Source organism: Pelophylax lessonae (genome assembly GCF_965119305.1).
Source record: "Pelophylax lessonae genome assembly, chromosome: 8".
NCBI lineage: Eukaryota > Metazoa > Chordata > Amphibia > Anura > Ranidae > Pelophylax > Pelophylax lessonae.
The window spans coordinates 143,183,638-143,210,995 of NC_138775.1; the positions used below are offsets into that span (position 1 = coordinate 143,183,638).

Sequence of the window (27,358 nt, forward strand, 5' to 3'; positions counted from 1 at the left end):
CCGAGTTTCAGTACAGTCCAGTGCAGGAAAAATGCAGCATGGTCTACTTTTTTTTTTCTGGGAACTGACCGCACTGTAACTGACGAACACTAATCTATTGGAAACCATATAGCCTACTTTCCATGTGCTTTGAATGCAGAAAAAACTGCACTGGACTGTATGTGGTGTGAACTGGCAGTTCCAGTACAGTACAGTCCAGTTCAGGAAAAATGCAGCATGTTCTCCTTTTTTTTTTTCAAGAACTGACCGAACTGGAACTGACTGCACTGGTGTGAGCCAGTGTTAATTTTGTTGACTAAAATATTTCTGTCTGCTAAATTAACACTATTTTAGTAGACTGAAATTAAAACAATTCAGATGACTAAAATACGACTAAAACTAAAATGACATTTTAGTCAAAAGACTATGACTAAAAGTAAATAGAAAATTGACATCAAAATGAACACTACTCTGCTGGCCAAAAAGGCTTTTCTTATATTTTTTTCTTAATATTTAATGTTGGTAATATGTGCAATGACAGTACAGCCAATAGAGTTTACAGTTTTTGACTTTTTTGTATTTTAAAGTTGCACTCTGTTTGTCAGAAATAAATATTTTTGCTTGTTTATGAAGCTTGGTTTTATTTATAAAGACGTTATATATCACAACGACTAAGACCCCATTCACACTAGCGCGACTTGTCAGGCGACTTGGTCACCTGACAAGTCGCGTTGGGTCGCCTGCCATTGATTAGCACAGGACCCATTCTAATAGGAGCGACACAAGTCACCTGGAGGCGACTTGCAATGACTTCAATGATATGAAGTCCGTGCATGTCGCACCGAGGTCGCGGTGCACACAGGTCGCCCCGGCAAGTTGTGTCGCCCCTGTGTGAATGGGCTCTGAATCTGTGTCTGTAGTGCATGTTCAAACCTTAATACCTTAAATCAGAGGTGTCAAATTAAATTTAATCACAGGCCGCAACAGCATTATTGTTGCCCTTAAGGGCCGTTTGTATCAGTAAGACTATATAAATGTATTTACATATCATATGAAATATTTGCCTCTGCATTCAATTATTACTAGTTTTATTACCAACTGAAGACTTAAGCTGTGAAGGGCAGATGCACACCGGCATGGTGCCCACTCACACCCCTGTAGCAGGTGATGCAAGTATCATCCACAAGAAACCGGTTCTGCCATGGCATTCTGCCTAAGGCAGTCTCCAAAAAAGTTTCTTATGGATGATAACAGTGGTGTGCGACCCTCCTTTTCAACCGACATAAAATTCTATTATTCTCATAATAATTATAAGCAAATGTCAAAAAAAAAAAAATGTCAAAAGCCCCCCCACCATCAGAAGTCAAGAGTCCCCCATCCTCTCCTACATCAGAGTGCACCCCCTTGTACCTGCTGACTGGAAGAAGCTAGGAAGCAAAAAGTTCAGGGTCTGGAGCAGGACCAGAGGAAGGCTGGAGTCAGTTGCCAGAATCTGCAGAATGGTGAGACCAGGAGGTGCTGCAAGTGAACAGAGAGGTGCAGAATCTGTAGGAGGTATGTCATCCTCTCTGCTGCTGACTGCTGAAACAAGGTGGGAACGGAGATAAGGGGGGTGCCACAGCTGCAGAAGACGTGCGAGAACCACATGAAATGGCCTGGAGGCCGAAATTGGCCCGCGGGCCTTGTGTTTGACACATGTGCCATAAATAACATGTTATTAGATTTTTATTTCAGGAGTATATAACTAGTTTGAAAAGTATGAAATGTTGAAAATAATGCATTACAATTTACCTAAACCCATTCGATTTGTAGTTGACTAAAATAAATGATATGAAATAGATGAGATAAAGTGTACTGGAGATTTTACTCTTAAATATGACTAAAACTAAAACCAGATGGCTAAAATAAGACTAAAACAAAAATAGCATTTTAGTCAAAGGACGATGACTAAAACTAAATGGAAATGTGCTGCCAAAATGAACACTGGTGTGAAGTAAGCCATTGGAAACCATATAACTTTCCATGCGTTTTGGATGCATAAAAAAAAAAAAAAAAAGCACAGGACTGCATGTGGTGTGAACTGGCCCTAAATAGGGACATGTGCGTTCCAGTGCAATTTTGATGCATTTTACTGCGTTCCAGTACAGTTCAGTGTAGAAAAATGCAGAATGTTCTAGTTTTTTTTTTTTGTTTTTTTTTAGAACACCCAGGTTTGCTGAGTAACGGTAAGATCTCTGTGTTCTGCACAGACGCCCTCTCCAAATCTCTGTCATGTCATGCTTTCATTTTGAGAAGTTGTTTTTCTTTGCAGTGTGCTTGTGCTCAGATTTCACACTTCATTCTCCCACAATCCAAATCCAGGAGAACAATACATCAAGTATGGCCTCTCATAGAGGATGTTCTGCTGAGTCACGCTGCTTGTTTTCCAGACTCTCAGCTCAGGAATGCTGAGTCATGGTCAGATGTCCTAGGAGCTGGAAATGAGAAGTGAGAAAAGAACAGAATTTAAACTTCCTGCATGTCATCTGACCCGCTGTTCATTAACGCTTTGCTGGTTTATGTTTAGGATTCAATACACAAACCTCTGGACAACATAAAGTATTAAAACCATTTAAAGCAGTATTAAACCCGAAAGCAAACTTCGCAGCTTACCAATTGTTATATTTGATCGCTGCACTCATTTTCTTTTTCAGGCTTTCTTTCTTCTATTTTCACCCGGTGATCTGGTCAGTAAGTCTATTGTTTTTTTGCAGAACAAGCTGTCCTGCAAATGTAGCAATTGAGAGCGTTGAGACAAACCATCTACCACTGACAGGGGTGCCTGCAATGATCAGCCTTTTAATAATTAATGTAAAATGTTTATTGCAAAAGGTAAAAAAACAAACAAAAAAAACTTCTGTAAGGCCCCGTTCACACAGGGGCGATCCGACTTGGGGGGGGCGACCTCCGAGGTCGCGGTGCGAGCAGCGCGCCGCGACCTCGGAGCGGCCGGCACGGACTTCATAACATTGAAGTCTATGACGGTCGCTCCTGGTCGCCCCAAAGAAGCTCCGGACCCTTTTTCTAAGTTGGAGCGACTTGTGTCGCTCCTATTAGAACGGGTCCGCAGCTTCCCTATGGAAGGCGACCTACGCGACCTGTGAGGTGACCAGGTCGCCTCACAGGTCGCCTTAGTGTGAACGGGGACTTACTGCTTTTAAAGTTTTAGCTGGAGTTCGGCTTCAATTTGTTAGTGTAACTAAATCTGTTAGTGCATTTAACAGTACCCTACCCCAGTCTAGACTGACAGTGCTGCTGTCTGCTATACCTCATGTGCTCCTTCAGCCAGAGTTGGGGCACAGGTTTGTTACTGGCCACATCACCCAGTTGAAAACAGAGAGAAAGTAAAAGAAAACAAATGCAGCCACCACATCTAAGGATTAGTAAGCTGCAATATACACTATATTACCAAAAGTATTGGGACGCCTGCTTTTACACACACATGAACATTAATGGCATCCCAGCCTTAGTCCGTAGGGTTCAATATTGAGTTGGCTGCTATAGCAAGCTTCAACTCTTCTGGGAAGGCTGTCTACAAAGTTTAGGAATGTGTCTGTCTATTCTTCTATTCTTCTTCTTCGAGAAGCGCATTTGTGAGATCAGGCACTGATGTGGACGAGAAGGCCTGGCTTGCAGTGTCCACTCTAATTCATCCCAAAGATGTTCTATCAGGTTGAGGTCAGGACTCTGTGCAGGCCAGTCAAGTTCCTCCACCCCAAACTCGCTCATCCATGTCTTTATGGACCTTGATTTGTGCACTGGTCCAAATCATTTGGTGGAGGGGGGATTATGGTGTGGGGTTGTTTTTCCAGGGGTAGGGCTGTGCCCCCCTAGTTCCAGTGAAGGGAACTCTTAAGGCGTCAGCATACCAAGACATTTTGGACAATTTCATGCTCCCAACTTTGTGGGAACAGTTTGGGGATCCCCCCTTCCTGTTCCAACATGACTGTACACAAATCAAGGTCCATAAAGACATGGATGAGTGAGTTTGGGGTGGAGGAACTTGACTGGCCTGCACAGAGTCCTAACCTCAACCCCATAGAACACTTTTGGGGTGAATTAGAACGGAGATTGCGAGCCAGGCCTTCTCATTCAACATCAGTGCCTGACCTCACAAATGCGCTTCTGGAATAATGGTTAAACATTCCCATAGATACACTCCTAAACCTTGTGGACAGTCTTCCCCAAAGAGTTGTAGCCGTTATAGCTGCAAAGGGTGGGCCAACTCAATATTGAACCCTGCAGACTAATGCCCCGTACACACGTTCCGATTATCGTACGATCATCGTACGACTAAAGTTTCGTAGTTGTTGCATGATACAAAAATCGAAAGCAACTCTGCGTACAAACCGTATGATTTTTGACGTACGATTCTGGAAAAGCTTCCTGGTTGCTTAGCTACGTATCAGATGGTGCAAATCAAAACAATGGCAGCCAGGCTTTTTCGGGGCTATTTTAGTGTTTCTGAGCATGCGCGGTCTTTGTCGAACGACTTTTAGCGTACGCATACTGTACTGACGAGTCGATTATCGTTCGGGAAGATGTCGTACGACAGAAGTTTTCCTGTTTGTCCCTTCGGATTTTGTTGGACCAACTGTCGTGGTCGGCTGTCGAAAGCTGTGTACTAACGATCCGATTATCGTGAGACTAGGTCGAAAGCGAGGTTTGTCGTACGATAATCGGAACGTGTGTACGGGGCATAAGACTGGGATACCATTAAAGTTCATGTGCGTGTAAAGGCAGATGTCCTAATACTTTTGGTAATATAGTGTATTTTGGTATTGGGTTTAATACCGCTTTAAAGTATAGTTACTGTATACCTATAATCTTCTGCTCATTTGTACAGTGACAGTGCATATTCTTTTTAGCACTGATCACTGTATTAGTGTCACTGGTCCCCCAAAAAGTGTCAAAGTGTTAGTTAGTGTTTCCTGACTGTCCACCGCAATATCGCAGTCCCGCTATAAGTCGGTGATCGCCGCCATTACTAGTGAAAAAATAAAAAATAAATAAATATATCCCATAGTTTGCAGACGCTATAACTATAACGATAACCAATCAATATACGCTTATTGGGATTTTTTTTTTTTTACCAAAAATATGTAGCAGAATACATATTGGTCTATATCACGGGTGGCAAACACAAGGCCCGCGGGCCGAATCCGGCCCGCCAGACCTTTTCATGCGGCCCGCGGCTGCCTGCCACCTCTGTGTCACTGTCCGCAAAAAATACATCCTCCGGCACCCTCTTAGCGCATGCGCGGCCGGCCGGTCTCCAAGGAGACATCTCACGCTTCCTCTCCTGGCGGCGCCTCTGTGTTTGTGCGCATGCGGTGCCGGCTATTAGTGTCAGTGCCTTTTTTTTTTTCCTGTCAGCTAGCTGCACCCTGAGAGCGGGCTTTTTGCCCAATAAACAGGCAGGGCTTGTACCAGAGCAGGAACAGATAGTAAGGTAGGATAATGCACAGATGTGAGAGTTTTTTGGGGGTTTTTTTTTCGGGGGGGGTGAGGGCTGTGGAGGCAGGTGGGAGGATGGGAGCAGAGCACACTCCTGAGCCCCGCACGCCAAAACTCCGCACGCAACCCCGCACTCCATGCGCAGCGCACTCCTGAACCCCACACTCTGTGCCCAGCGCACGCCAAAACTCCGCACACAACCCCCGAACTCCATGCGCAGCGCACTCCTGAACCCCGCACTCCGTACCCAGCGCACGCCAAAACTCCGCACGCAACCCCGCACTCCTGAACCCGCACTCCATATGCAGCGCACTCCTGAACCCCCGCACTCCGTACCCAGCGCACGCCAAAACTCTGCACGCAACCCTGCACTCCATGCGCAGCGCACTCCTGAACCCGCACTCCATATGCAGCGCGCTCCTGAACCCCGCACTCCGTACCCAGCGCATGCCAAAACTCTGCAGGCAACTTTGCACTCCGTACGCAACTCTGCACGCAACCCTGCACTCCATGCGCAGCTCACTCCTGAATCCCGCGCTCCATATGCAGCGCACTCCTGAACCCCCGCACTCCGTACCCAGCGCACGCCAAGACTACAGATACCACCGGCCCCTTGAGGGCAACTATACTGCTGATGGGTGTGTTTTATAGCAGAAAGAAAAAAATATTGTTTACTTTTTTTCAAAATTGATAATTTTTTTTGTTTATGATGCAAAAAATAAAAATCGCATCAGGTGATCAAATACCACCAAAAGAAAGCTCTATTTGTGAGAAAAAAGGACATAATTTTTGTTTAGGTACAGCGTTGCACGACTGCGCAATTGTCAGTTAAAGTAACGCTGTGCTGTATCGCAAAAAATGGCCTGGTCATGGGGGGGGGGGGGGGGGTTTAAACCTTTCGGAGCTGAAGTGGGTAAGCTTATTGTAGTCAGGTACGTTAAAAGAGCAAATCCAAGTTCACAGCCAATACCCAGTTAGACGTATGTACCGTATACAGTATATTTCTGCAGTGTAATGACTATTTACTTCCCTCTAAGGCAGATGTTACAACAGGGCACAAATCAGTGTACTTCTCATGACTCCTGTTTTTCTCCTTTCTCTCCTCCTCGCTCTGTAATGTGTATTTGGAAAGATCCCTGTCAGCACTCCCAGGCCTATCACGTGACTGGAAAAGCAGAAGCAGTTCTCCTATAAAAGAGAAGAGCGATCATACTATTGTTCAACAGAAGCTGCCTGCACAACTCAGTGGGGACAACACATCAGAGAGACTCAGGGACCGAACATGGATTCATCCGACAGAAAGGAATCTAACGGGTAAACATATTACTTTTATTTGACATGCTAAACTATGTGACTCACCCCTATTTCTAATACTGCCTGCAGAGCTGAGTTAATCACGTACATTTATTTAGCTTTAGATTCATGGGGAGAATACGCCTTTATTCCAATAAGCTGGAAAATCATTTCCCATTATATCCCATTACATCTATCTTCATTGCTTGTTTGGTAAGTCCGATAGCCAACAAGCAGTCCATTGTGGAATGCTGGGGCAACAGCAGGACGGGCTGCATCATCTGTCCAATTCTGAACTTCCCATGAAACACATTGAGCAAACAGCTTCTGTAAAGTTACTCGCCACCTCGTTTGTAGATTTGTCTGTATATAGAAGTCTCTCTGTCTGAGTTTAACCCCGTTTGGACCGGAAGATTTTTCCCCCTTAATGACCAGGCAATTTTTTGCGATTCGGCACTGCGTTACTTTAACAGACAATTGTGCAGTCGGCGACGCTATACCCCAAAAAAAATTGATGTCCTTTTTTTCCCACTAATAGAGCTTTCTTTTGGTGGTATTTGATCACCTCTGATTTTTATTTTTTGCGCTATAAACAAAGAAAGAGCGACAATTAAATATACATATATATATATATATATATATATATATATATATATATATAAAATATATATATATTTTTTTTACTTTCTGCTATACAACTTTCCCCAAAAAAAAAATTATTAAAAATCAAATTTTTTCATCATTTTAGGCCAACTTGTATTCTGAAACATATTTTTGGCAAAAAAAATCCCAATAAATGTATATTGATTGGTTTGCGCAAAAGTTTTCGTGTTTACAAACTAGGAGAAAGATTTATGTCATATTTATTTATTTTTTAACTAGTAATTTAGTTTAGCAGGACTGCGATATTGCGGCGGACAGATCGGAGACACCTAACCGACATTTTTGACACATTTGTGGGGGACCAGTGACAGTGCTAAAAATATGCACTGTTACTGTACTAATGACACTGGCAGGGAAGGGGTTAACACCAGGGGTGTTTAAATGTGAGCCTAGGGTGCTTTCTAACTGTGAGGGGGATGGCTTGTGGAATCAACACAGGGACCTGTGTTTCTAAATAGGAGAAACACAGGAGCTATGTGTTGATTACTGAGAAAACAACGGTCTGCTGCGTTTATATCAGCAGACCGTCGTTTTCTCTCCACAGGGAGCGATCGTGGGTGCCCGGCGGCAATCGCGGCTACCGGCCCATGCATCAGCTTCCCCTGGGGTGAATGTCGGTGGGAGCACCCTCCAGGATCGCTTCCGCGAACCGCCGTACAGGTTCGGCGATTCGCGGGTACCTGCCACCGTATTTTGACTGTGGCTGGTCGGCAAGTGGTTAAGGTAGAACTAAAGCCAAAACCTTTTTTAGACAGGACACAGAAGGTTTTTAACCCCTGCAATTTTTTTTTTTTTTGCCTTCTGTGTCCCATTGGGGAGATTTCCCTTCATTACCGGTCCCACTGCCAGAAGTTAGAGGAAATCCCTAGAAAAAACTAGTGTCCCCCTTGGAAGATCTCCATTCTTTCCCTGTTCTGGTGAGAATTTAAAATGTGGGATTTTCTTTCACCATCAGGCTGGGCTCACACTGCTGTGCGGCGCGGCTCACAGCAGGGGTCCGGTGCGTCCCTGATCTCTGTTTCAGAGACAAATCAGGCCCGAATTTATAGCTGGATTCGGACCTGAAACAGACCAGAAGACGCCCAGGACTCTTCTGCCAACCACTCCACAGCCGTCCCGGAGCTGTGTAAACCAGCTCCATTGAGAGCCAGTCACAGTCTTCTGACACACAAATTGAATGCGAGGAAAGCCACAAACCTTGCACTAGTGTGAACCCAGCCTCACTCTCAGTGATAATGGCCACCAGGATAAATAGAGAGGGTGAAGCTACCTATATTTAGCTGTGCACTACACAATATCATTGTAAAATCGTCCTTGGATCTACTAACAAGTGTGTAAATATAAGGGTTTGTGCGAGTTTTGGTAGATATAAATGAGATTGTACAGGGATTGTATAGATAGTGGTGTGTATGGCAACCCTAACGGTGACACAGACAACATTAAAGATTTGACTGACGTTCTAATCCAAAACTCACAAACATTTTTGGGCTGTAGTTGCACTTTAAGCACTAATGAGAATGTCTATAATGTGTCACCAAAGAATGTGAAACTTGTACGCAGGCATTAGTATTATTGTGCAATAAATGAATACATTATAAAAGTTTGTCAGTGTATAACTATGTTATGCTACAACATTCTCTGTTTCTTTTAACATTTCTATGCAAAATTAGATGCATTGTAAGTTCCTTTTAATACTGAGCAGCTATGCAAACAATAGTTCTATGTTGTGGCCTCCTATCCTGTCCTCTATCTCTTACCTGCTGCTTAAGGCTGATGTCAGATAGGGGATTCTGCTGCTAGTGAGAAATTGGCAGCATTAGGATCGCTAAAAAGGTTGCCTGTCTGTCCCTATGAAATTGCTTCCTCTGTTGTCGTTGTCCCCGACTGCTGCTGAATCTTGGTCGCTAGCGATGGGTGTGATATCTCGCTGCCTCGGCTAGTGGGGAGGCAATTCAATTGGGACAGACAGGAAGACACTCTGCAATTCTCCTGCTGGTCTTAGTGATCCTGCAGCTGGCAATTTTTCACTACTGCCAGAAATGTCCAGCTGACATCAGCCTTAAAAATGTTGGCCAAAGAAAAGAGGTCTTCAGATGGCATTTGTGTATAGATCCTAACATTTTCAACAGGTTACTGGGAAGACTCATGGCACTTTCTGTTAATTATTTCTATAAGGACCACATTCTGAAATCATAACCCACTTTTAATGCGTATGCATACCCCTAACTTTTTCCTCAGTTTTGGATCAAATTTGGAAGGGATAAAGCTCCTGTCAATTTATTATTTTATGGCTATGTCCTATCAAGGACAATTTCTTCACTTTCGGTCATGAAGACAGAAGAGGAAGTGAGAGGAACTCTCTACAAAATGAGAAAACGCCCTCTCGTTGACAGTTGTCCCTAGAACAGATGTCACCATTGGAAGAATATTGCTTGATTCCTGCTCTGAGGACAACTATAACATTTTGGATTTTCCATCAATTTCTAGGACCAAGCCTTTTTTGGCACTTTTTGTTTACAAACAAAAAAGTATTTTTTTTCTAGAACATTATTTAGAAGCTCCAAAAATTATATATATACATATATTTAACAGAGACCCTAGAGAATAAAATGGTGATTGTAGAATGTTTTTATGTCACACAGCAGTTTTTCCAATGTATTTTTTTTTTTAAAATACACTTTAAATAATTTTAACGCAAAAAACACAATAACCCAATTTTTGATAAGAGCTAAAAGATGATGTTATGCTGAGTAAATAGATACCTGACACGCCATGCTTTAAAACTGCACATGCTTGTGGAATGGTGACCAACTATACTTAAAATCCCAATGGGCGATGTTTTAAAAATTTTTACAGGTTACATGTGCATGTGTGTTACATGTGGTTACAGAGGAGGTCTAGCACTAGAACTATTGCTCTCACTCTAACATTCACAATTATAACTCACATGTGTGCACGTGAGAGATGGGGGAGCTTTACATTTTTTCTTTACTTAATATTTTTTTTTTTTCACTGGTTCTTTTTTGTTTTTGTTTTGTTTTTTTTATCAGTTTTATTACTATTACAAGGAATGTGAACATCCCTTGTAATAGAAATTAGGGATGACAGGTCCTCTTTATGGAGAGATTTGCAGTCTATAAGACCCCAAATCTCTCCTCTACCTTTGAAAGCAAAAGATAAATAAAAAATTGATCTTTTGCTTTAAACAAAAAAATTGCTTACTTCCACCCTATACCAGAAGTGACATCATGATGTTGCTCCAGTCCTCCTAGATCATAGAGATGACCAGAGACAATCTGGTCTCTATTTTTCTTTATGGCCAGCCGCACGATCCATCAGATCATTTTCCGAGTTTGACGGTAAGAACGATAAGCCAGAGAAACACTAATCAGGCATTCGGATCGCCTTTATGAGAAAGAGAATTGATGGCTGGAAAAAAAAAATCCCTGATAGCTTCAAACATAACCCCCGGTAAACAACTTCAAGGCGCAACATATATACTGTATAAACGTATTGCGGTCGTAAAGTGGTTAAAGCAACAAGACAAATAGGTTAAATCTCCCAAGTTGGACACATACAGAAGTTCTAACCCTTCCTCTCCTTACCCAAACAAAAAATAAGCTTTAGCTATACACTTTTCAGACAATACATAGTATAACAGCTACATAAGCAGTTGGTAAGCATCAAGATGAGATGAAAATATTATATGACAGCGCTACCAGGAAAGTGATAAGTAATTAAATGTAATCCTCAAATAGTTTCCAATTACTTATCACTTTCCTGGTAGCGCTGTCATATATTTTCATCTCATCTTGGTTTTTTTACCTAAGTGGGCAGCAGCTTCAGGTAGCACTTTTCTATATTAATATAATTTTAGCGCGTGTTTTAAGTTCACGTTTTACACCTAGTTGGTAAGCATCACCCACTTCAGGCCAAATCCATTTTGTGGGATCATCTGCTGAATATCACGGGAAAAATGTTGAGGTGAAGTAACCAGATGGGGTTCTGTGGGTAAGAACTTCAGTTTTCATGAATTAGAATTATCACATATTGTCATTGTAACTACTATAGCAACTCATTAATTCGATATCTGTAAATGCTATGACTCCACAGTGAAATTAAAGTAGGTCATGCAGATTATTAATGATTTCGTCAGTAGAGATAAAGCATTGCTCAACATACTTCTTACATTCTGTTCTATTGCTTTGCTGACATGATGGCTTGTTTACATTGTTAAAATGGGAAACCAGCAGAATTTGGACTGCTGGATTCTAGTTTAATTCCAGCAAAGTATTCTCATTGGATGAATAGACATTTTTGTGCAAATACATTTTTATTGAAGTTTTCAGGTTACAAACGAAGATAACAATTTAATCCGTGTAACGTATACAATTTTTGCAACAAAGGTATTAGAACACACATATGGGAGTGACAACAGCAATTTGGTTGAATAATAAAACAGCACAGATAAGAAAACTATGAATAGACATTTTTATACGAAGAGCACATACAGTATGTATATGCATATTCGAAAACAGGACAGAACTTCATCAACCTATTGCACCCAGGTAGAAATTCTATACAAGCATGAAATGATCCTGGTCAATGGGTCAATTCTGGTACCTGTAGTGGGCTCCTTGAACTAAAGCTACTCAAAGACATCAAATGGTGCAAGTTATGTGCCAAAAGATCTTTCCCTGCTTTGATTTCCTGATACCTCTGACACAAGCTTACCTTTCTTTTTGCCTGTTGACTTATTGGGGAGATTTTCCCTCACGTTCTGTCCCTTTTATAACTTTTAACAAATGAAAGGTATCTAACAAGGGTAGGAAGGCACCAAAAGCAATAAAACATTGTCAAAAGTTCTACCCCTTCCTTACCTGATATTGGGTGAGGGGAGATCTCCCCAATAGGCACACAGGTAGACATAAAAAACTAGGGGCGCACCGACCTAGTGCATTAGCATAAAACCATTTATTTAAAATATTAAAAGATGTACAAAGTACTCACAAGACTGGTGTGATACAACACACATCAACATAGCATATGCAATCTCCAAGGTAGCCAGGGTCCCAAATGTAGCGAATGGACATGCAGATGGTCGCATGGGGCTGCTGTGGGTAGGCTGACACGTTTCAGGGGCGAACCCCCTTCCTCAGAGCCAGAAAGAATGCGTTTCAGGGGGTCTCGCGCAGGAGATTTGGTCTTACTACTTAGACATAAAAAACTGACAGAGACTGTAGCCCTTCCCTGCTCTATCTAAAACAAAAAAATGTGATGCCACAGTGGGAGCTGGTTTTAGAAAAATGTCTGGGACAGTAAGGCGTTGGATTGCTTAAAGTCTAATCTACGTAATTAGATATTATTTTTAATCTTTTCTACAGTTTGTGAAAAACTATTTCAAAGTACCACTGTCAACCAAAACTTTTTACATGTTTGCTTTAATCATTTATATAAAACAAACAATGAAATATTATCTCTTTTAGTGTTATGGGGGACTTGTCTGAGGCCTTGAAAGAAGCAACAAAGGATGTCCATCAGCAGGCAGAAAACACAGAGTTCATGATGAATTTTCAGAAAGGACAGGTCACATTAAATGAGTTCAAGGTAACATTTTTATCTAGATGATAATGAGAGACAGTGATAACAAATGTGGGGATTTTACATGAATATATAGTCAGTATAAAGTGTTAAATTTTTACTCTTGAGCTGTATAATAAATGGGAAAATATGCCAGGTCTTTTATCTGATATATTGACTTTCTCTCATTTATAGCTTGTCATGTCATCCTTATACTATGTGTATGAAGCCCTGGAAGAAGAGATTGAACGCAACAAAGAAAATCCAGTATTTTCCCCACTGTATTTCCCTCTGGAACTCCATCGAAAAAGTGCTTTGGAAGAAGATCTTGAATACTTCTATGGACCACAGTGGCGAAAAAAGATTAATCTCCCACAGTCCACTAAAAATTATGTAGAGAGGCTTCATCATATCGGTCGTAAGGAGCCAGAGTTGCTGTTAGCCCATGCATACACAAGATATTTAGGAGACCTTTCAGGTGGTCAAGTTCTCAAAAAGATTGCTCAGAAAGCACTTCAGCTACCAGCCACTGGGGAAGGACTGGCCTTTTTCACCTTTCAACATGTTACCAACGCAACAAAGTTCAAACAGCTTTATCGCTCCAGAATGAACTCTATAGATTTCGACAGTGCTACAAAACAAAGAATCTTAGAAGAAGCAAAGACAGCATTTTTGCTTAATGTTAAGGTAATTATTATATATTTTTGTTGGACAGCAAAATTCCCATTCAAAGTAATAGATTATTATTCATCTAAAGATTAAGAAATATAATAATAAATCATGAGCGCTACTGTATATCTTCACCTGGTTATCATAAAAGAGACAAATTTGGTAGCACATTAGTTAATGTTACCTGCTATTTTATACATTTGTTGGTGTACCTTTAGCACAAAAACCCCTCCCCTTCCAGGTACATCTTAACCTTTTCATAGCTGTGTTATGGCTGCTGTAGAAAGTTTTACTATCACTCCAATATTTAAAATTGTACACATTATTACTCCTCCTATAAAAGGACCCAGTTTTTTGCCCTCACCGTCACCAGTGCTTAATAGAGTCTTGGCTTTAAAAAAATAAGCAGTCATACTAATCTAATAATTGGGGAACTCCAGTAAGGCAATATTTGGGTTGCAAAATTCAGAAACACTATAATACTTATGTAAAATAATACAATACTTATGTATTATAATACTTATGTAAAATACTAACTATTTGTGATGTCCTCATACCTCTAGCTCCACAGTAGTATATGGGCCTGATTAATAGAAGTTAACTAAGTAAATCCCTGCTTGTCTTTCTCAACATATTATACCCAAGAAAGTCAAAACCAACTCTCATGGTCATCCTCATTACTTTACCTTTACTACTACTACAATACTCTCAACAGATCCTAGCAAAATACTTTCCTTTTTCTGAAAAGTTGCTCTAAGCTTTGCTTTGGATGAGCTATGTTATTATTAATAATGCAGAGAAGATGTGTATATAAACATGGCTTCTGAGAATGTCAGGTAACATGTTTGTATACTAGCTGTTCTCAGATCCATGGAATATAGATAGACGTACATATTGACTCACTATTACAATTTCAGCACCTTTCATTTAAAATAACATGATGGTTTCTAATGAACTCATAGCCATTATTTAATTATATATATATATATATACTGTATATATCAAAGAAAAAGGTGTATTTCTTTTAAAGTACTCATTGGCTCAAGTTTGAAGTCCGTGCAAGTCACGGTGAAAGCCACTTCACAGGTCGCCCCCGAAGTCGCGCCGCTTCAGTGTGAACCGGCACTTATTGTATTTCAAACTTATGGGTGACCATGTGGTTCACAGTTATCAGGGTCCATCTAGGGCTAAAGGTGTGGAGCTGGACTTGAACCATGGAAAAAGAGAGAACCCATAATTCCCTGATATGCTTTTTATCTATGGCTTTTTAATTATCTTTGCTAAAAACAGTAAAAAGGAGAAGCAAGCTGCACACAAGATTTTGCTATGCCTGTCCTTACAGGGAGTCCTGACCATCAAATTACATTTTTATGAAAAAAAAAAAAGCTGTAACTGCTATCATATATCTAATTTAGTGTATTCTTTTTAAGGTGTTTGATGAACTACAAACATTATCAACAATACAGAATGGCAATTTAAGAGATGACGCTCCAACAGTAAGAAACAGAGTACCCAAATCAATAAAAGGTTAGATATTCCAATTTTAACTGATTTTTCAAGATGCATTACAATAACAGTGAAATAGTAATAACTAGAATAATGTGCTTTTGAATGTTCAGTTGTAGCTTCATTCATTGTAGGGCAGGTAATCTTAGTTGTAGACTGACCATCAAAATAGTGGAGAAGAATTAATATTTAAGCAACGTTTGTATCATTGGTTCAATAGATTTGCTCCTGAAATCCTATCCAATGGTTTTGCCTTGTGCTAATTTGTTTTAATTTCATTTTTTGAAAAACGGTGGTTCCTTATAAAGGATATTGTCTGGCATTGTGACAGATTTAGCACCCCGACATGCTGTTAGCAGTTCATGTTGGCATTGAGAGAGTGGTCACTCCCTCCCAACAGACCTGGTAAAGGGGTCAGTTGGATATCTTTTATAATAACTTTTTAAGAAATAAAGACACTTCTCCCCCTCTTCAGAAATGTATTAAAATACTTATGGAATGGCAACTGTTTTTTTTAATCAAATACATTCTACTAAAACATTTATTTGTGCAATTTGAAAAAAAATGAAGAAAAGTATTTTAATCTTACATTAGCCAATACAGTTGCCTTATAATTGTTTAAGATTTCCAGTAGAGAGGAGTGACATGCATTTTGCAGGCAATCTAATCAATTTGGCCCCAAAATCCAGTTTGTAAAATTGGTAATTTGTGTTTTTTTCACATCCTATTCTCGTGCTATAAAGCCTGCAGAAGGGTTTCTGGGGGACTTCTCATCTGCAGTTACATAACTTCTCCAATAGGTCTTTTAGAATGCAGTCCAAAAGTTAGAAGTTAGAGTCTCAAAGTGCTTGTTCTTACATATGGAAATTGAACGCGTATAGATTTGCCTTGTGGATCAGTCATTTTTACAAATATTCAAGTATCTGTGGATCCTTGTTAAATCTACTTGAGTAATTTCCCATTGTTTTTTTATCTTAACCTTATTATTAGAATGCATCAAAATACCTGAAAGAAAAGAGCATAATCCACTCAAAGATGTGTATTTATTATTCAAGTAGAAATATTATTGTTATTATAATGGACATGCAAAATGCTTATTTCTGTCCGTTCCTTTTTTAGCAGGAGATTCCAACTACAGGATCCATACGTCTGAGCAGACAGCATTCTTCAATCAGTTTCCTAGATGGGTTGCCATTGGTGGATGTGTTCTCTTGGCCATCGTGGGACTTTACATTTTATAGAAAAAAAAAAAAAAAGTTGTTTTTATGATGATCCCAATTAAAAAATCTAGGCATATCTGAATGTAACAACTGCCTTGTCTGCAAAGAAGACAAACTTTTAGATGACTTGTGTTATGATTTTTACACCAAAATGCACATAATCATGTTATTTGATTGCTTTACCTAAACGAAAATCTGTCATGCCTGCTTATATAACTACTAAAAAGCAATGACACATTTTGCCTTTATCATTCCATTATTTATTCAGTACAATAATTGAAGCTTTCCAGCAGGTCATCTATCCATCTGTAACATGATTGGCTAAGCTTTTAGGTACTCCCATTAGGAAGACATGAAATATGAATGTGCATGACTTCTAAATCAATCAATCATAGGAAATTGTTGCCTCATCTTTCAGCTCATTAATAGTTCTATGGATTTCATTCCAACAGAGCTTGTAAGGTGTCATTTTTTAGGTAATTAGAGAAGCATATGCAGTATAGTATATATAAAACATTCATACTCACAATTATCAGCAAAACTGGTTACAACTTTTGCAATCAAATTATTATTTAAAATAATGAATACCGGTTTTATAAAAATCTTAACACCGTGTAATACTTTTACCTGTAAATTAGATTTATTGAAGTATACCTTTAACTACTGAAACACAGATAGAATGTAGCCACAATTACATTAGTAACTTCAAAATTTACCATGAGCAAGAAAAAATTCAGAACAAAGTGTTACAAAGTACCATAGGTATTATTTTTAAAAGATTTAGCCTTTAATAAAAAAAAAAAAAAAAAAAAGTTTTCTAAATTTATGGTTCCCAAAGCCCTCGTTTGCTGTGGAACTTTTTATATTTATATGCTTTTAAGAATATTGTAAATAACTGTTGTAAGAGTATTTTATATCTTTTGTAACACAAATGTATGTGTCTATCAATCCAGGTGATTGAACAAAATGTTGTTTTTTTTTTACAAACAAAAATAAATGTTTTACTAACATGTCAATTGAAATGGCCCTATCATTTATATTTCAAAGAAATATATTTTTGCTCAATTAAATTTAAAACAAAAAATGGGTACAGAATAAAGTAAGGGGAGGGGGTATAAAAAGTACACTATAAGTGCAACACATTTCAGCATCATGGACATGTTGTTCTAGGTAAAATTTCAAAGAAATATATTTTGAAACCTAATAAAGTGTATTTTAACTTTTGTTATGGTGAAAAAGGGTTAGAAACCCTGATGTGTTTTTTTTTTTTTTACTATTTTTTTTATTGGTTTTGGATGAACAGAAAAAATACTGATAGGTGAGTGTGGTAAGATGACTTAGTAGTAAAGGTGTTTTTGCTGATTTATACCTATAGGTAAGCCTATATAAGGTAGATATGGTAAATATCTTCTAAACGTGTACCGTTTAGGAGATATTTACCTAAGCAGCATGGGAGTGATGACTTTTGCGGCTTGGCCAATTATATGGCCACAACCCTCTAACCTGGAAGGAAGACTGGGTGAAGATGGAAGCCCTGTCAGTGGTGATAGTGTGCCGCTGGAGGGCTTCGTTTTCAAGTATATCTTTCATCAACTTTGAGAATTTTTTTTTTTTACTACCGCTTTAACCACTTGCCGACCGCTCACATGGAGCGTACTGCGGCAAAGTGGCTCGTTCCCGTCCAGCGACGTAGACCTACGTCGCTGGACTCCTCTCCCTGTAGGTGGCGCTCGCGCGCCGCCGGAGGCACGCTCCCGCTGTTTTCATTCACAGCGGGAGTCGGGCCAGGGGAGGAGCAGCGGCGATCGCCGCTGCTCTGCCCCGATCGTTGGGGAATCTAGCGAGGAGATCCACCCGCCTGTGTAAACAGAGCGGGCGGATCTCCATAGTGACAGGGACTGACAGATCGGAGTGTTCAGCATAGCTGGACATCCGATCTGTCCTTCTGTCACTCAGTCACCTCCCCTCCCACACGTCAGTAAGCACCAGGCATACATGAACCCCTCCCTCTCCAATAAAATTAACCCCTTCCCTGCCAGTGTTATTTTTACAGTAACAGTGCATATATATAGCACTGATTACTGTAGTAATGTCACTGGTACCCCCAAAAGTGTCAAAAATGTCAGTCAAGGGTCCGATCTGTCCGCCGCAATGTCGCAGTCCCGCAAAAAAAATCGCAGATCACCGCCATTACGCGTTAAAAAAAAACCACCAAAAATGACAGAAATCTTTCCCTTTGTTAGTAAACGCAATAACTTTTGCGCAAACCAATCAAAATATGCTTATTGCGATTTTTTTTTACCAAACATAGTTAGCAGAAAACAAATTGGCCAAAAATTTAAAAAATTTTTTTCAAAATAAACGCTCTTTTTTTGTTTATAGCGCAAAAAGTAAAAATCGCACAGGTGATCAAATGCCACCAAAAGAAAGCTCTGTTTGTGGGAAAAAAAGGACATAAATTTCGTTTGGGTACGGCGTCGCACGACCGCGCAATTGTCAGTTAAATTCGCACAGTGCCGAATCGCAAAAAGTGGCCTAGACGGAAGACAGCAAAATCCTCCGGGGGTCAAGTGGTTAAAGTATAACTAAAGGCAAAACCTTTTTTTCGATTTTGGATAGAGGGAAGAGGGATTAGAACACCTGTGAGTTTTTATTGCTGTCTGTGCCCTTGTTAAGGAGATTCATTGTCACTATTTGTCTCCTGTTTACCATTATCATTGAAAGTGAAAGACACTTTGGGTTGTCCTCAGAAAAATAATAGAGAGGGAATCTTCCAATGGGGACACTAGTTCTGGTGACCTGGGGTTTCCCAAGGGATTCCCTTAATTTTCAGGGATTTCCTCTCACTTCCTGTTTGGCTATGGGACAGGAGGTGAAGGAAAATCTTTGCAATGGGACAAAAGAAATCTGACAGGGATTATAACCCTCCCCACCCTTGCTCTATCTAAAATGGAAAAAAAAGTTTTGCCTATAGTTCTACTTTAATAACAAAATGCCATCAATGTTTACATACTATTTATTAAAAAAAAAAAAAAAAAAAGAAAATCAAGAAATCATGAGATTATTTGGACCTGGAAAATTAGGAAGATTCATGTCCAAAGCATGGATACATAAAAAAAATGTTAGTTTCATCTACAACTCAGTTATGAAGCACAGTATAAATAAAGACGCAGGTGCGCTAAACTCATAAGTGTCAACCGATCAGGTTGAAGTGAAATGTATTATTTATTCATTTATTATTTATAATTATTTCACTTCAACCTGATCGGTTGACACTTATGAGTTTAGCGATCAGGTTGAAGTGAAATTTATTATTTATTTATTTATTATTTATAATTATTTCACTTCAACCTGATCGGTTGACACTTATGAGTTTAGCGCACCTGCTTCTTTATTTATATTCTTTTCCCCGATCGGTTCTAAGGTTGCAGCTTTACTTTATTTACATCCAGCGCACTTTTTCTATATTTATTTCTTGACACATTTATCAAGTGCAGCGGATTTACCACTATGGATATCTTTGAATACCATAGTTCACGGAAGTTAGCTGTGGAGGAGGTCTTTGATAAGTCCACCAATGATTCCACAGATCTGAGAGGCATTTTTATGCATCTCAAAAACGTTATGGTCGCAATTCACTTCAACCTGATCGGTTGACACTCATGAGTTTAGCGCATCTGCTTCTTTATTTATATTCTTTTCCCTGATTGGTTCTAAGGTTGCAGCTTTACTTTATTTACATCCAGCGCACTTTTTCTATATTTATTTGATGAAGCACAGTAGTAGATAGCACATGAAATTTAAGGATCAGGAGAGAAAAAACAGGAGGGTAGAACAAAAATCTAGAAACTGGGGTGCAACTCCTTTAGTAAGAACAACCTCAGACTAGGATTGAGAGGTACATCTATACTTTATTGACCACAGTAGGTTATCCATAGTTGCCAAAACTTCAAAAATGTGCTATGGGTATCATTTAATAATGCTGTTCGTTTTCCTTGTACTAATAGCTCTGTGTTTTACTTAATTAAAGTTCAGAGTAGGAGTTTTCCATGATCTCGCTATGTTTTAGTAGCCATAAAGATATGCATGTTTGAGTTTTTAAAGCGGAGTTTCACCCTCAAAGGTGACTTTGCCCCATCCGCTTGCTCTGTGTCCCCTGAAAAAGAAGACGATTTTTTTTTTGTTTACTTACCTTGTTTTTGAAGAAAATATACTTACCTTACTTCCTCTTCCTCTCTCTGCGGACACGGCCACCGCCGTCACTTCCTGCTTGCGTTGACTCCTGGGAGCTGAACGTCATCGCTCCCTGGAGTCAATGCGCCTGCACCGGCCCCGCTCGTAAGTTCCGGTGCAGGCGTGTCATTCCCTGCTAAACAGCTTCTGGGCCTGCCCCGGAAGTGATGAGCGGGGCCACAGGCCTGCATTTTAACTTATGTTTGGATACTATGGGCCTAATTCACTAAGAATAAGGAGAATAAATAGTCATTCTACATTTATTTACTCCCAATTAACACAAATGAGACCTCAACTAGGTGAACATGTGAACCGAAAAGTAGGAGTACAAATAGGCCAATATGCATTAGTGAATTCCAAATCGACATAGTCACAGTTCCATAACTGGCAATTGCCAGCAAGTTTCCTATATAAAGCTGCACTGCAGTATTTAGCTATGATCATGTGTGCACATGTATGCCAATACATATGGAGTGTGTCTACCTTGTGTGTGGCTATTTATTTATATTACAATTATTGTGCATAGTTAGTTTTCTTCTTTTACTAACGAATGCTGTTCTGAAGGATTGTCAGAGTAATGTCTCCTATTCCAGATATTGAGGTTACACGTATTTATCATTTACAGTTACATATCTGTTATATGTTAATTTTTTTTCATGTTACATTTAGTTTTTAGGATACTATAGAGTTCTAATTATCTATGTTTATTCTTTAATCATACTAAACTATTATGCAAGTCTAATTGTACTTGGCACATTGGCTTAGTGGTCTGCACTCATGAGCAAAAAGCTTCAGCTAAGGAATTTGTATCCAAAGGTGACAAGAGGGATGAGGAGGAGCAGAGACGCCCAGTGACAAAAATTTTTTATAATTGGCTACAGGCGTTTTTCATCTATGCTGCTGTGCTCTGTGAGAAACACCCTTCCAAGTGTGTTGGTGTTTTCCAGCATTTGGATATTGTGTTAGAGGCCTATAAAAACTTTGGTGGGACGGCGTGGTTCTCCTATGATGTCGCCTTCCGCCAGAAGCTGGCTGTGCAGCAGCACTTGAAGTGGGGCGTCAAGGATATCAGCCTTTGGCTGGATCTCTTGTTACCTCAGAAGCCTTCCTTTGGTAGACAGCCGTCTACTATTACTCAGCAGCCTACCCCTTCTCATTCCTTTCGCAAAGGGGTATGTTTCAGTTATAACGATTCCCAATGCAAATGGCCTGGGAATTGTAGATATAGACACGAATGCGCATTTTGTGCGGGCTCCCACCCAGTTGCAAAATGCTTTAAAAAGATGCAGAGTTCCCAACCTGCAGGGGGTTTTTCAAAAGGCAACAACCCCGGTGAAGCTGTGCGCAATGCTTCCGTGGCTTCTGCAATACCCCGACAAGGTGAAAGCCACGTTAGTAATTGAGGGTTTCGCTTGTGGTTTCTTTTTGCCCGTTTTTAAAGGCGCAGGTTGCACTCTGGTAAAAAATTTGAAATCTGTCACTTATCTTGAGGATGTGGTCGCTGAGAAGATTTGTAAGGAGTTGCAGGCAGGTCGTTTGCTGGTCCTTTTGAATCTCCTCCTTTTCCCAGTTTTCGCATATCTCCTCTTGGCATAGTTCAGAAGCGGGAACCTAATTCCTATCGTCTCATCCATCATTTGTCATTCCCTCCTGGGGAGTCTTTGAATGATGAGATCAGCGAAGACGACGCTTCTGTGCAATATTCTTCCTTTGAGGATGCCTTGGTGGTTTGTGGCGAGGTCTGGGTAAGGGAGCATTGCTGGCTAAGACGGATATTAAATCCGCTTTTCGCTTGCTGCCAGTCCACCCCGCTTCCTTCAACTCCTTGGGGTTTTTCTTTTGGAATCAATTTTTCTTTGATAGGTGCCTTCCCATGGGTTGCTCACTCTCTTGTTTTTACTTTGAGTGTTTTTCCACTTTTCTAGAATGGGTTGTGTCCAGTAGGTCGGGCTCTTCTTGTCTCGTCCATTATTTGGACGATTTTTTGTTCATGGGTAAAGCGGGGTCCTCTGATTGCTTGCATTTGCTTGAGACATTTTTTGACATTTGTGAGCAGTTTGGGATCCCCTTGGCGCATGAAAAGAAGGAGTGGCCGTCTACTGAGGTTCAATTTTTAGGTATACACATAGACTCGGTTTTAATGGAATTAAGGTTGCCCCAGGAAAAGGTGGAAAAATTAACATCTTGTTTGTTAGCAACGATTCGCAAGAAGAAGGTTACTTTGAAGGAGATGCAGTCCCTGTTAGGGCTACTGGCTTTTGCTTCTCGGATCATCCCTCTGGGTAAGTTATTTGCCAGGAAGCTCTATGCTGCTATCTCGGGACTTAAATCACCTACTGCGCACGTCCGCTTATCCTTAGATGTCAAGGAGGATATGCTGGTTTGGGTGCAGTTTTTGATTTATTTTAATGGCAGGGCGGTGTGGCAAGATGAGTTTGTCACCGATCAGGATTTCTGTCTCGCCACAGACTCAGCGGGCTCGGTGGGTTTTGCCGCCGTTTGGCGGACTCATTGGTGTGCTGACTCCTGGCCTGACAGATGGAAGCAATTGGGTTACACTCGCAACAGCGTGCTGTTGGAGCTTTTCCCGATTGTTGTGGCCCTGGAGGTTTGGGGTTCACATTTCCGAAATAAGCGCATTTTGTTTCGCACTGATAATAAAGGGGTGATGTTTGCCATTAACTGCTTGTCTTCTAAATCTCCTCCTGTTGTGAATCTTTTGCGGTACCTTGTATCCCGTTGTTTGAAACTGAACATATGGATAAAGGCCGCCTATGTGCCTGGTAAGGATAACGATTTGGCAGATTCTTTGTCTCGTCTGCAGATGGAGAGATTTTTTCGACTATTTCCAGACGCGGATCAAGTGGGTTGTTATTACCCGGCACGGCTGTGGGGCATTGTATAGATCTGGTTGCGCTTAATATCGCAAGTTCTCTGGCCCCAGCTACCCTAGCCGGATATCAATCGGCATGGGATCTATGGTTGGCACATCTATGTTCCATGGGTGTATCTCCTGATAAATTTTCTGAACGTTTAGTTTTGTCCTTTTTGAATTTTTTGTTTTCTAGGGAATATTCATGGTCTCATGTCAATAAGCTTCTTGCTGGTGTTTCCTTTTTCGCAAAATTGCAAAATCATCCGCCCTGCTCTGCCTTTTTTGCTGTTCGACAGGCTTTGAAAGGCTATCGGAAGGCAAACTGGCGCCCTGATAGCAGGGAGGCGATCACTCCCCATATTTTGGAGCAACTTTGTTTGGCAACCGAGCGTGTTTGTTTTTCGCCTTATGAATCTGCACTTTTTAAAGCGGCGTTTTTGGTCATGTTTTTTGGTGCTTTGCGGATTTCGGAGCTCATACACGACGTGAATAGCGGTTCCGGCTTGCTGTTATCCGATATTGACCTTCGCGAGACGGATGTCGGTATTTTGTTGCGTTTTTCTAAAACAGATCAATTAGGCGTGGGAAAATGGATTAATTTACACCAATATCGTCATTCTGCACTGTGCCCAGTTTTGTTGTTGCGCAGTTTTTTGGCAGTGCGGTCATCTGCTGTGGGCCCCTTTTTTGTTCATCAGTCGGGTAAAGCTTTGACAAAATTCCAATTTAATGCCGTTCTGCGCAAATGCTTGTTATCTGCTGGCCTGGAGCATTTACACCTGTCTTCGCATTCCTTTAGGATTGGTGCGGCCACTGAAGCCGCCTGGTTGGGGGTTAAAGCTCAGGCTTTGAAAGCAATTGGTAGATGGAAGTCGAATGCTTATATATCATATATTCGTCCTAACAATTGTTGTTGATTTTTAGGTTCTGTCTGCCTCTCTGTATGGATCGTTGGCCACTCCTTTGTTCATTGGGCCCGTGCGAGAGCCAGGAGACGAGTTTACTCGGAGAACATTGGTTTGGATCCACGCTTCTATCATGTCCAATGGTTCAGTAAGAGGGGCATGTGTTGGGCTGAACTGTTACCTGAGCTTAGCAGGCTTTTTAAGGTCCTTTCCCCCCCCCGATGTAATGGTCATTCATCTGGGGGGAAATGACATTGGAAAGTTTAGGTCACTAGATCTAGTTTTTAGGATTAGGGATGATTTAGTTTATTTACATTCTGCATACCCTGGTATGCGGATTGTATTTTCTGAGGTTGTTCCCCGGCTTGTATGGTTCAAACACCCGCACCTTAAACCGTTGGAGAAGGTGCGGAGGAGGATCAACAAAGCCTTAGCTAGGTGGTTAGGCTCTGCAGGCATTCTATCTTTCCGGCATTTTGAGCTGGAAGGTGGTATCGCCGGGCTTTACAGGTCTTATGACGTTCACCTCTCCGATATCGGACTTGATATCCTCAATAACAATCTGGGTACGTGTGTTGAGAAGGCCGCGCTGTGGGGGTTGTGACAGGAGGGCTTTAGCCTCCTGTCTGGTGGATAATTTGCTTTTTGATATGATAATTTGTTGGTAACCTGGATCTCAGTGATCGGGTTAAAGTTATTGAGTTTATGTTAACAAATTTTAATACAAGTATTAAAACGGCCGCGGCCTTTATTTTTCCAAATGGTGCTGTCAGTCTCTTTTATTTTAGTTTAAGTTATTTAAATGTATAGAATAAAGTCCTGCCTGCTATCCCATGTAAAGAAAAAGGGGTTTCAAATAACCCCTTTTTCTAGATGGGATGGCGGCAGGCTTTTTTGAAAAAAAATAAGCATCCTTTAGTCATATCAATAGGTTACTAGGCAGATTTAGGTGGGCTAGCCAGTGTATGGTCAGAATAAGCCCCAATCACTGTGGGGCTTATTCTGTAGCTAGGAAGAATAACATTCAAACTGGTTTTTTCTTGTTTTTCTCCCGCCTTTGAGCCTGCCCAGGATCTATTTAAAGGGGGGCTCAGCTCCTGAAGCACCACTTACCTCAGGAAGAACGTCGTGTCAAGTTGAAAGTTTTGTTCCCCCCCCCCTCCCCTCCCCTTGGCTGTCGCGGCCAGTTTATACTTGTTGGGTCATCTTTGCGTGGTGCAAAGAGGGACTTTTTCTTGTGGTTTATCCCCTGTTATTGGGATGAGTATGCTTGGATAATTTGCTTTTTGATATGATAATTTGTTGGTAACCTGGATCTCAGTGATCAGGTTAAAGTTATTGAGTTTATGTTAACAAATTTTAATACAAGTATTAAAACGGCCGCGGCCTTTATTTTTCCAAATGGTGTTGTCAGTCTCTTTTATTTTAGTTTAAGTTATTTAAATGTATAGAATAAAGTCCTGCCTGCTATCCCATCAACCATTCTGATGTGGCAGTGGCAATTAGGTGTTCTATGTGATATAGGGTGGGTATTGCGCTCAGCAATTAAACTCACAATAAAGTGCTAAAGTGCATTGAAATGATAAAGTTCACGAATAAACCACATTAATCAGTTCATAAATAATGTAAAAGTCCTTGCAATGGTGAATAAATAAACAAATAGTGTCCTTAACCACTTAAGCCCCGGAGGATTTTCCTGCTAAACGACCAGGGGGTATTTTGCGATTCGGCACTGCGTGACTTTAACGGACAATTGCGCGGTCGTGCAACGCTGTACCTAAACGAATTTGACGTCCTTTTTTTCCCACAAATAGAGCTTTCTTTTGGTGGTATTTGATCACCTGTGCGATTTTTACTTTTTGCGCTATAAACAAAAAAAGAGCGTACATTTTGCAAAAATAACAATATTTTTCACATTTTTTTATATGAAATTCCCCCAAAAAAATGTAAAAATCAAATTTTTTTAACATTTTCGGCCAATTTGTTTTATGCTACCTATGTTTGGTAAAAAAAATCGCAAAAAGCGTATTTTTATTGGTTTGCGCAAAAGTTATCGCGTTTACTAACAAAGGGAAAGATTTTTGTCATTTTTGTTGTTTTTTTTTTAACGCGTAATGGCGGCAATCTGCGATTTTTTTTGCGGTACTGCGACATTGCGGCGGACAGATCGGACCCTTGACTGAAATTTTTGACACTTTTGGGGTTACCAGTGACATTTCTACAGTAATCAGTGCTATATATATGCACTGTTACTGTAAAAATACACTGGTAGTGAAGGGGTTAACTTTATTTGGGAGGGAGGGGCTGTGTGTGTCCCTAGGGGCGTGCTTTCTACTGTGATTGGCTGTGGCTTGAGGTGAAAGGACACTGATCAACAGATCTACATAGTAGATCTGTCTGATCAGTGTTTTAACACCGAGGAGAATGACAGGCAGCTTGTTTACACTAGCTGCCTGACTTTCTCCCTCTCCCCCGACGATCGCCGAGTGAGCGGCGGACATCGGGTCCGCCGGTCACACGCGCGGGGGGGTCCGTGACCGCGCGGGAGCACGCCTCCGGCGGCGCGCGCTCGCTCGCTCCCCAGACTCTCCCAGGCTAGTGACGTTAATTAACGTCACTCTGCCTGGCAGGGGCTGACCGCCGCAGTAAATTTACTTGCGGCGGTCGGCAAGCGGTTAAAGTGCTCAGTGCAGACTTGTTGTCTCAGCAGCAAACTTGGACTTGATAAGAAGTGCCTTCACCAATCAACATCCACCCAGTGCTCAGATTAAATACTTCTTACCAGAAGAAGTTGACCCCTTAAATTACAGGGGGTCACAAACAGCATATGTCTCCACAGACGCTCCGAGTTGTCCTCAGCACTGTCTCCACATCAAGTGTATATTAAGCCAGTTGACATAGGCAGCTCCGGGGCTCCGGACATCATAATGCAAAATAAA

General features: G+C 40.8%; 2 protein-coding genes across 3 annotated transcripts in view; both read left to right on the plus strand.

Moving 5' to 3' along the window:
- The first annotated feature begins 6,635 nt into the window (after nt 1-6,635).
- On the plus strand, nt 6,636-16,450 carry HMOX1 (heme oxygenase 1). Of its 2 annotated transcripts, none has more exons than XM_082265521.1 (5): nt 6,636-6,789; nt 12,918-13,038; nt 13,207-13,698; nt 15,111-15,207; nt 16,306-16,450. In XM_082265521.1, the coding sequence occupies exons 1-5, from the start codon at nt 6,758-6,760 to the stop codon at nt 16,425-16,427; spliced, it is 864 nt and encodes a 287-aa protein (XP_082121647.1). In that variant the 5' UTR covers nt 6,636-6,757; the 3' UTR covers nt 16,428-16,450. The 2 variants fall into 2 exon arrangements, with proteins under 2 accessions (XP_082121647.1, XP_082121648.1); XM_082265522.1 differs by having other exon boundaries at nt 16,309-16,450.
- Nucleotides 16,451-19,916: 3,466 nt separating this feature from the next.
- The window catches only part of GORAB (golgin, RAB6 interacting), a gene marked incomplete at its 5' end in the record, with an annotated part of 73,152 nt that continues 65,710 nt past the window's right edge, over nt 19,917-27,358 (plus strand). Inside the window, 3 exons of the mRNA XM_082266315.1 lie at nt 19,917-20,004; nt 21,405-22,019; nt 22,236-22,384. Of these exons, the coding sequence (XP_082122441.1) occupies nt 19,917-20,004; nt 21,405-22,019; nt 22,236-22,384 (852 nt within the window). The remainder of the gene's footprint in view (nt 20,005-21,404; nt 22,020-22,235; nt 22,385-27,358) is intronic.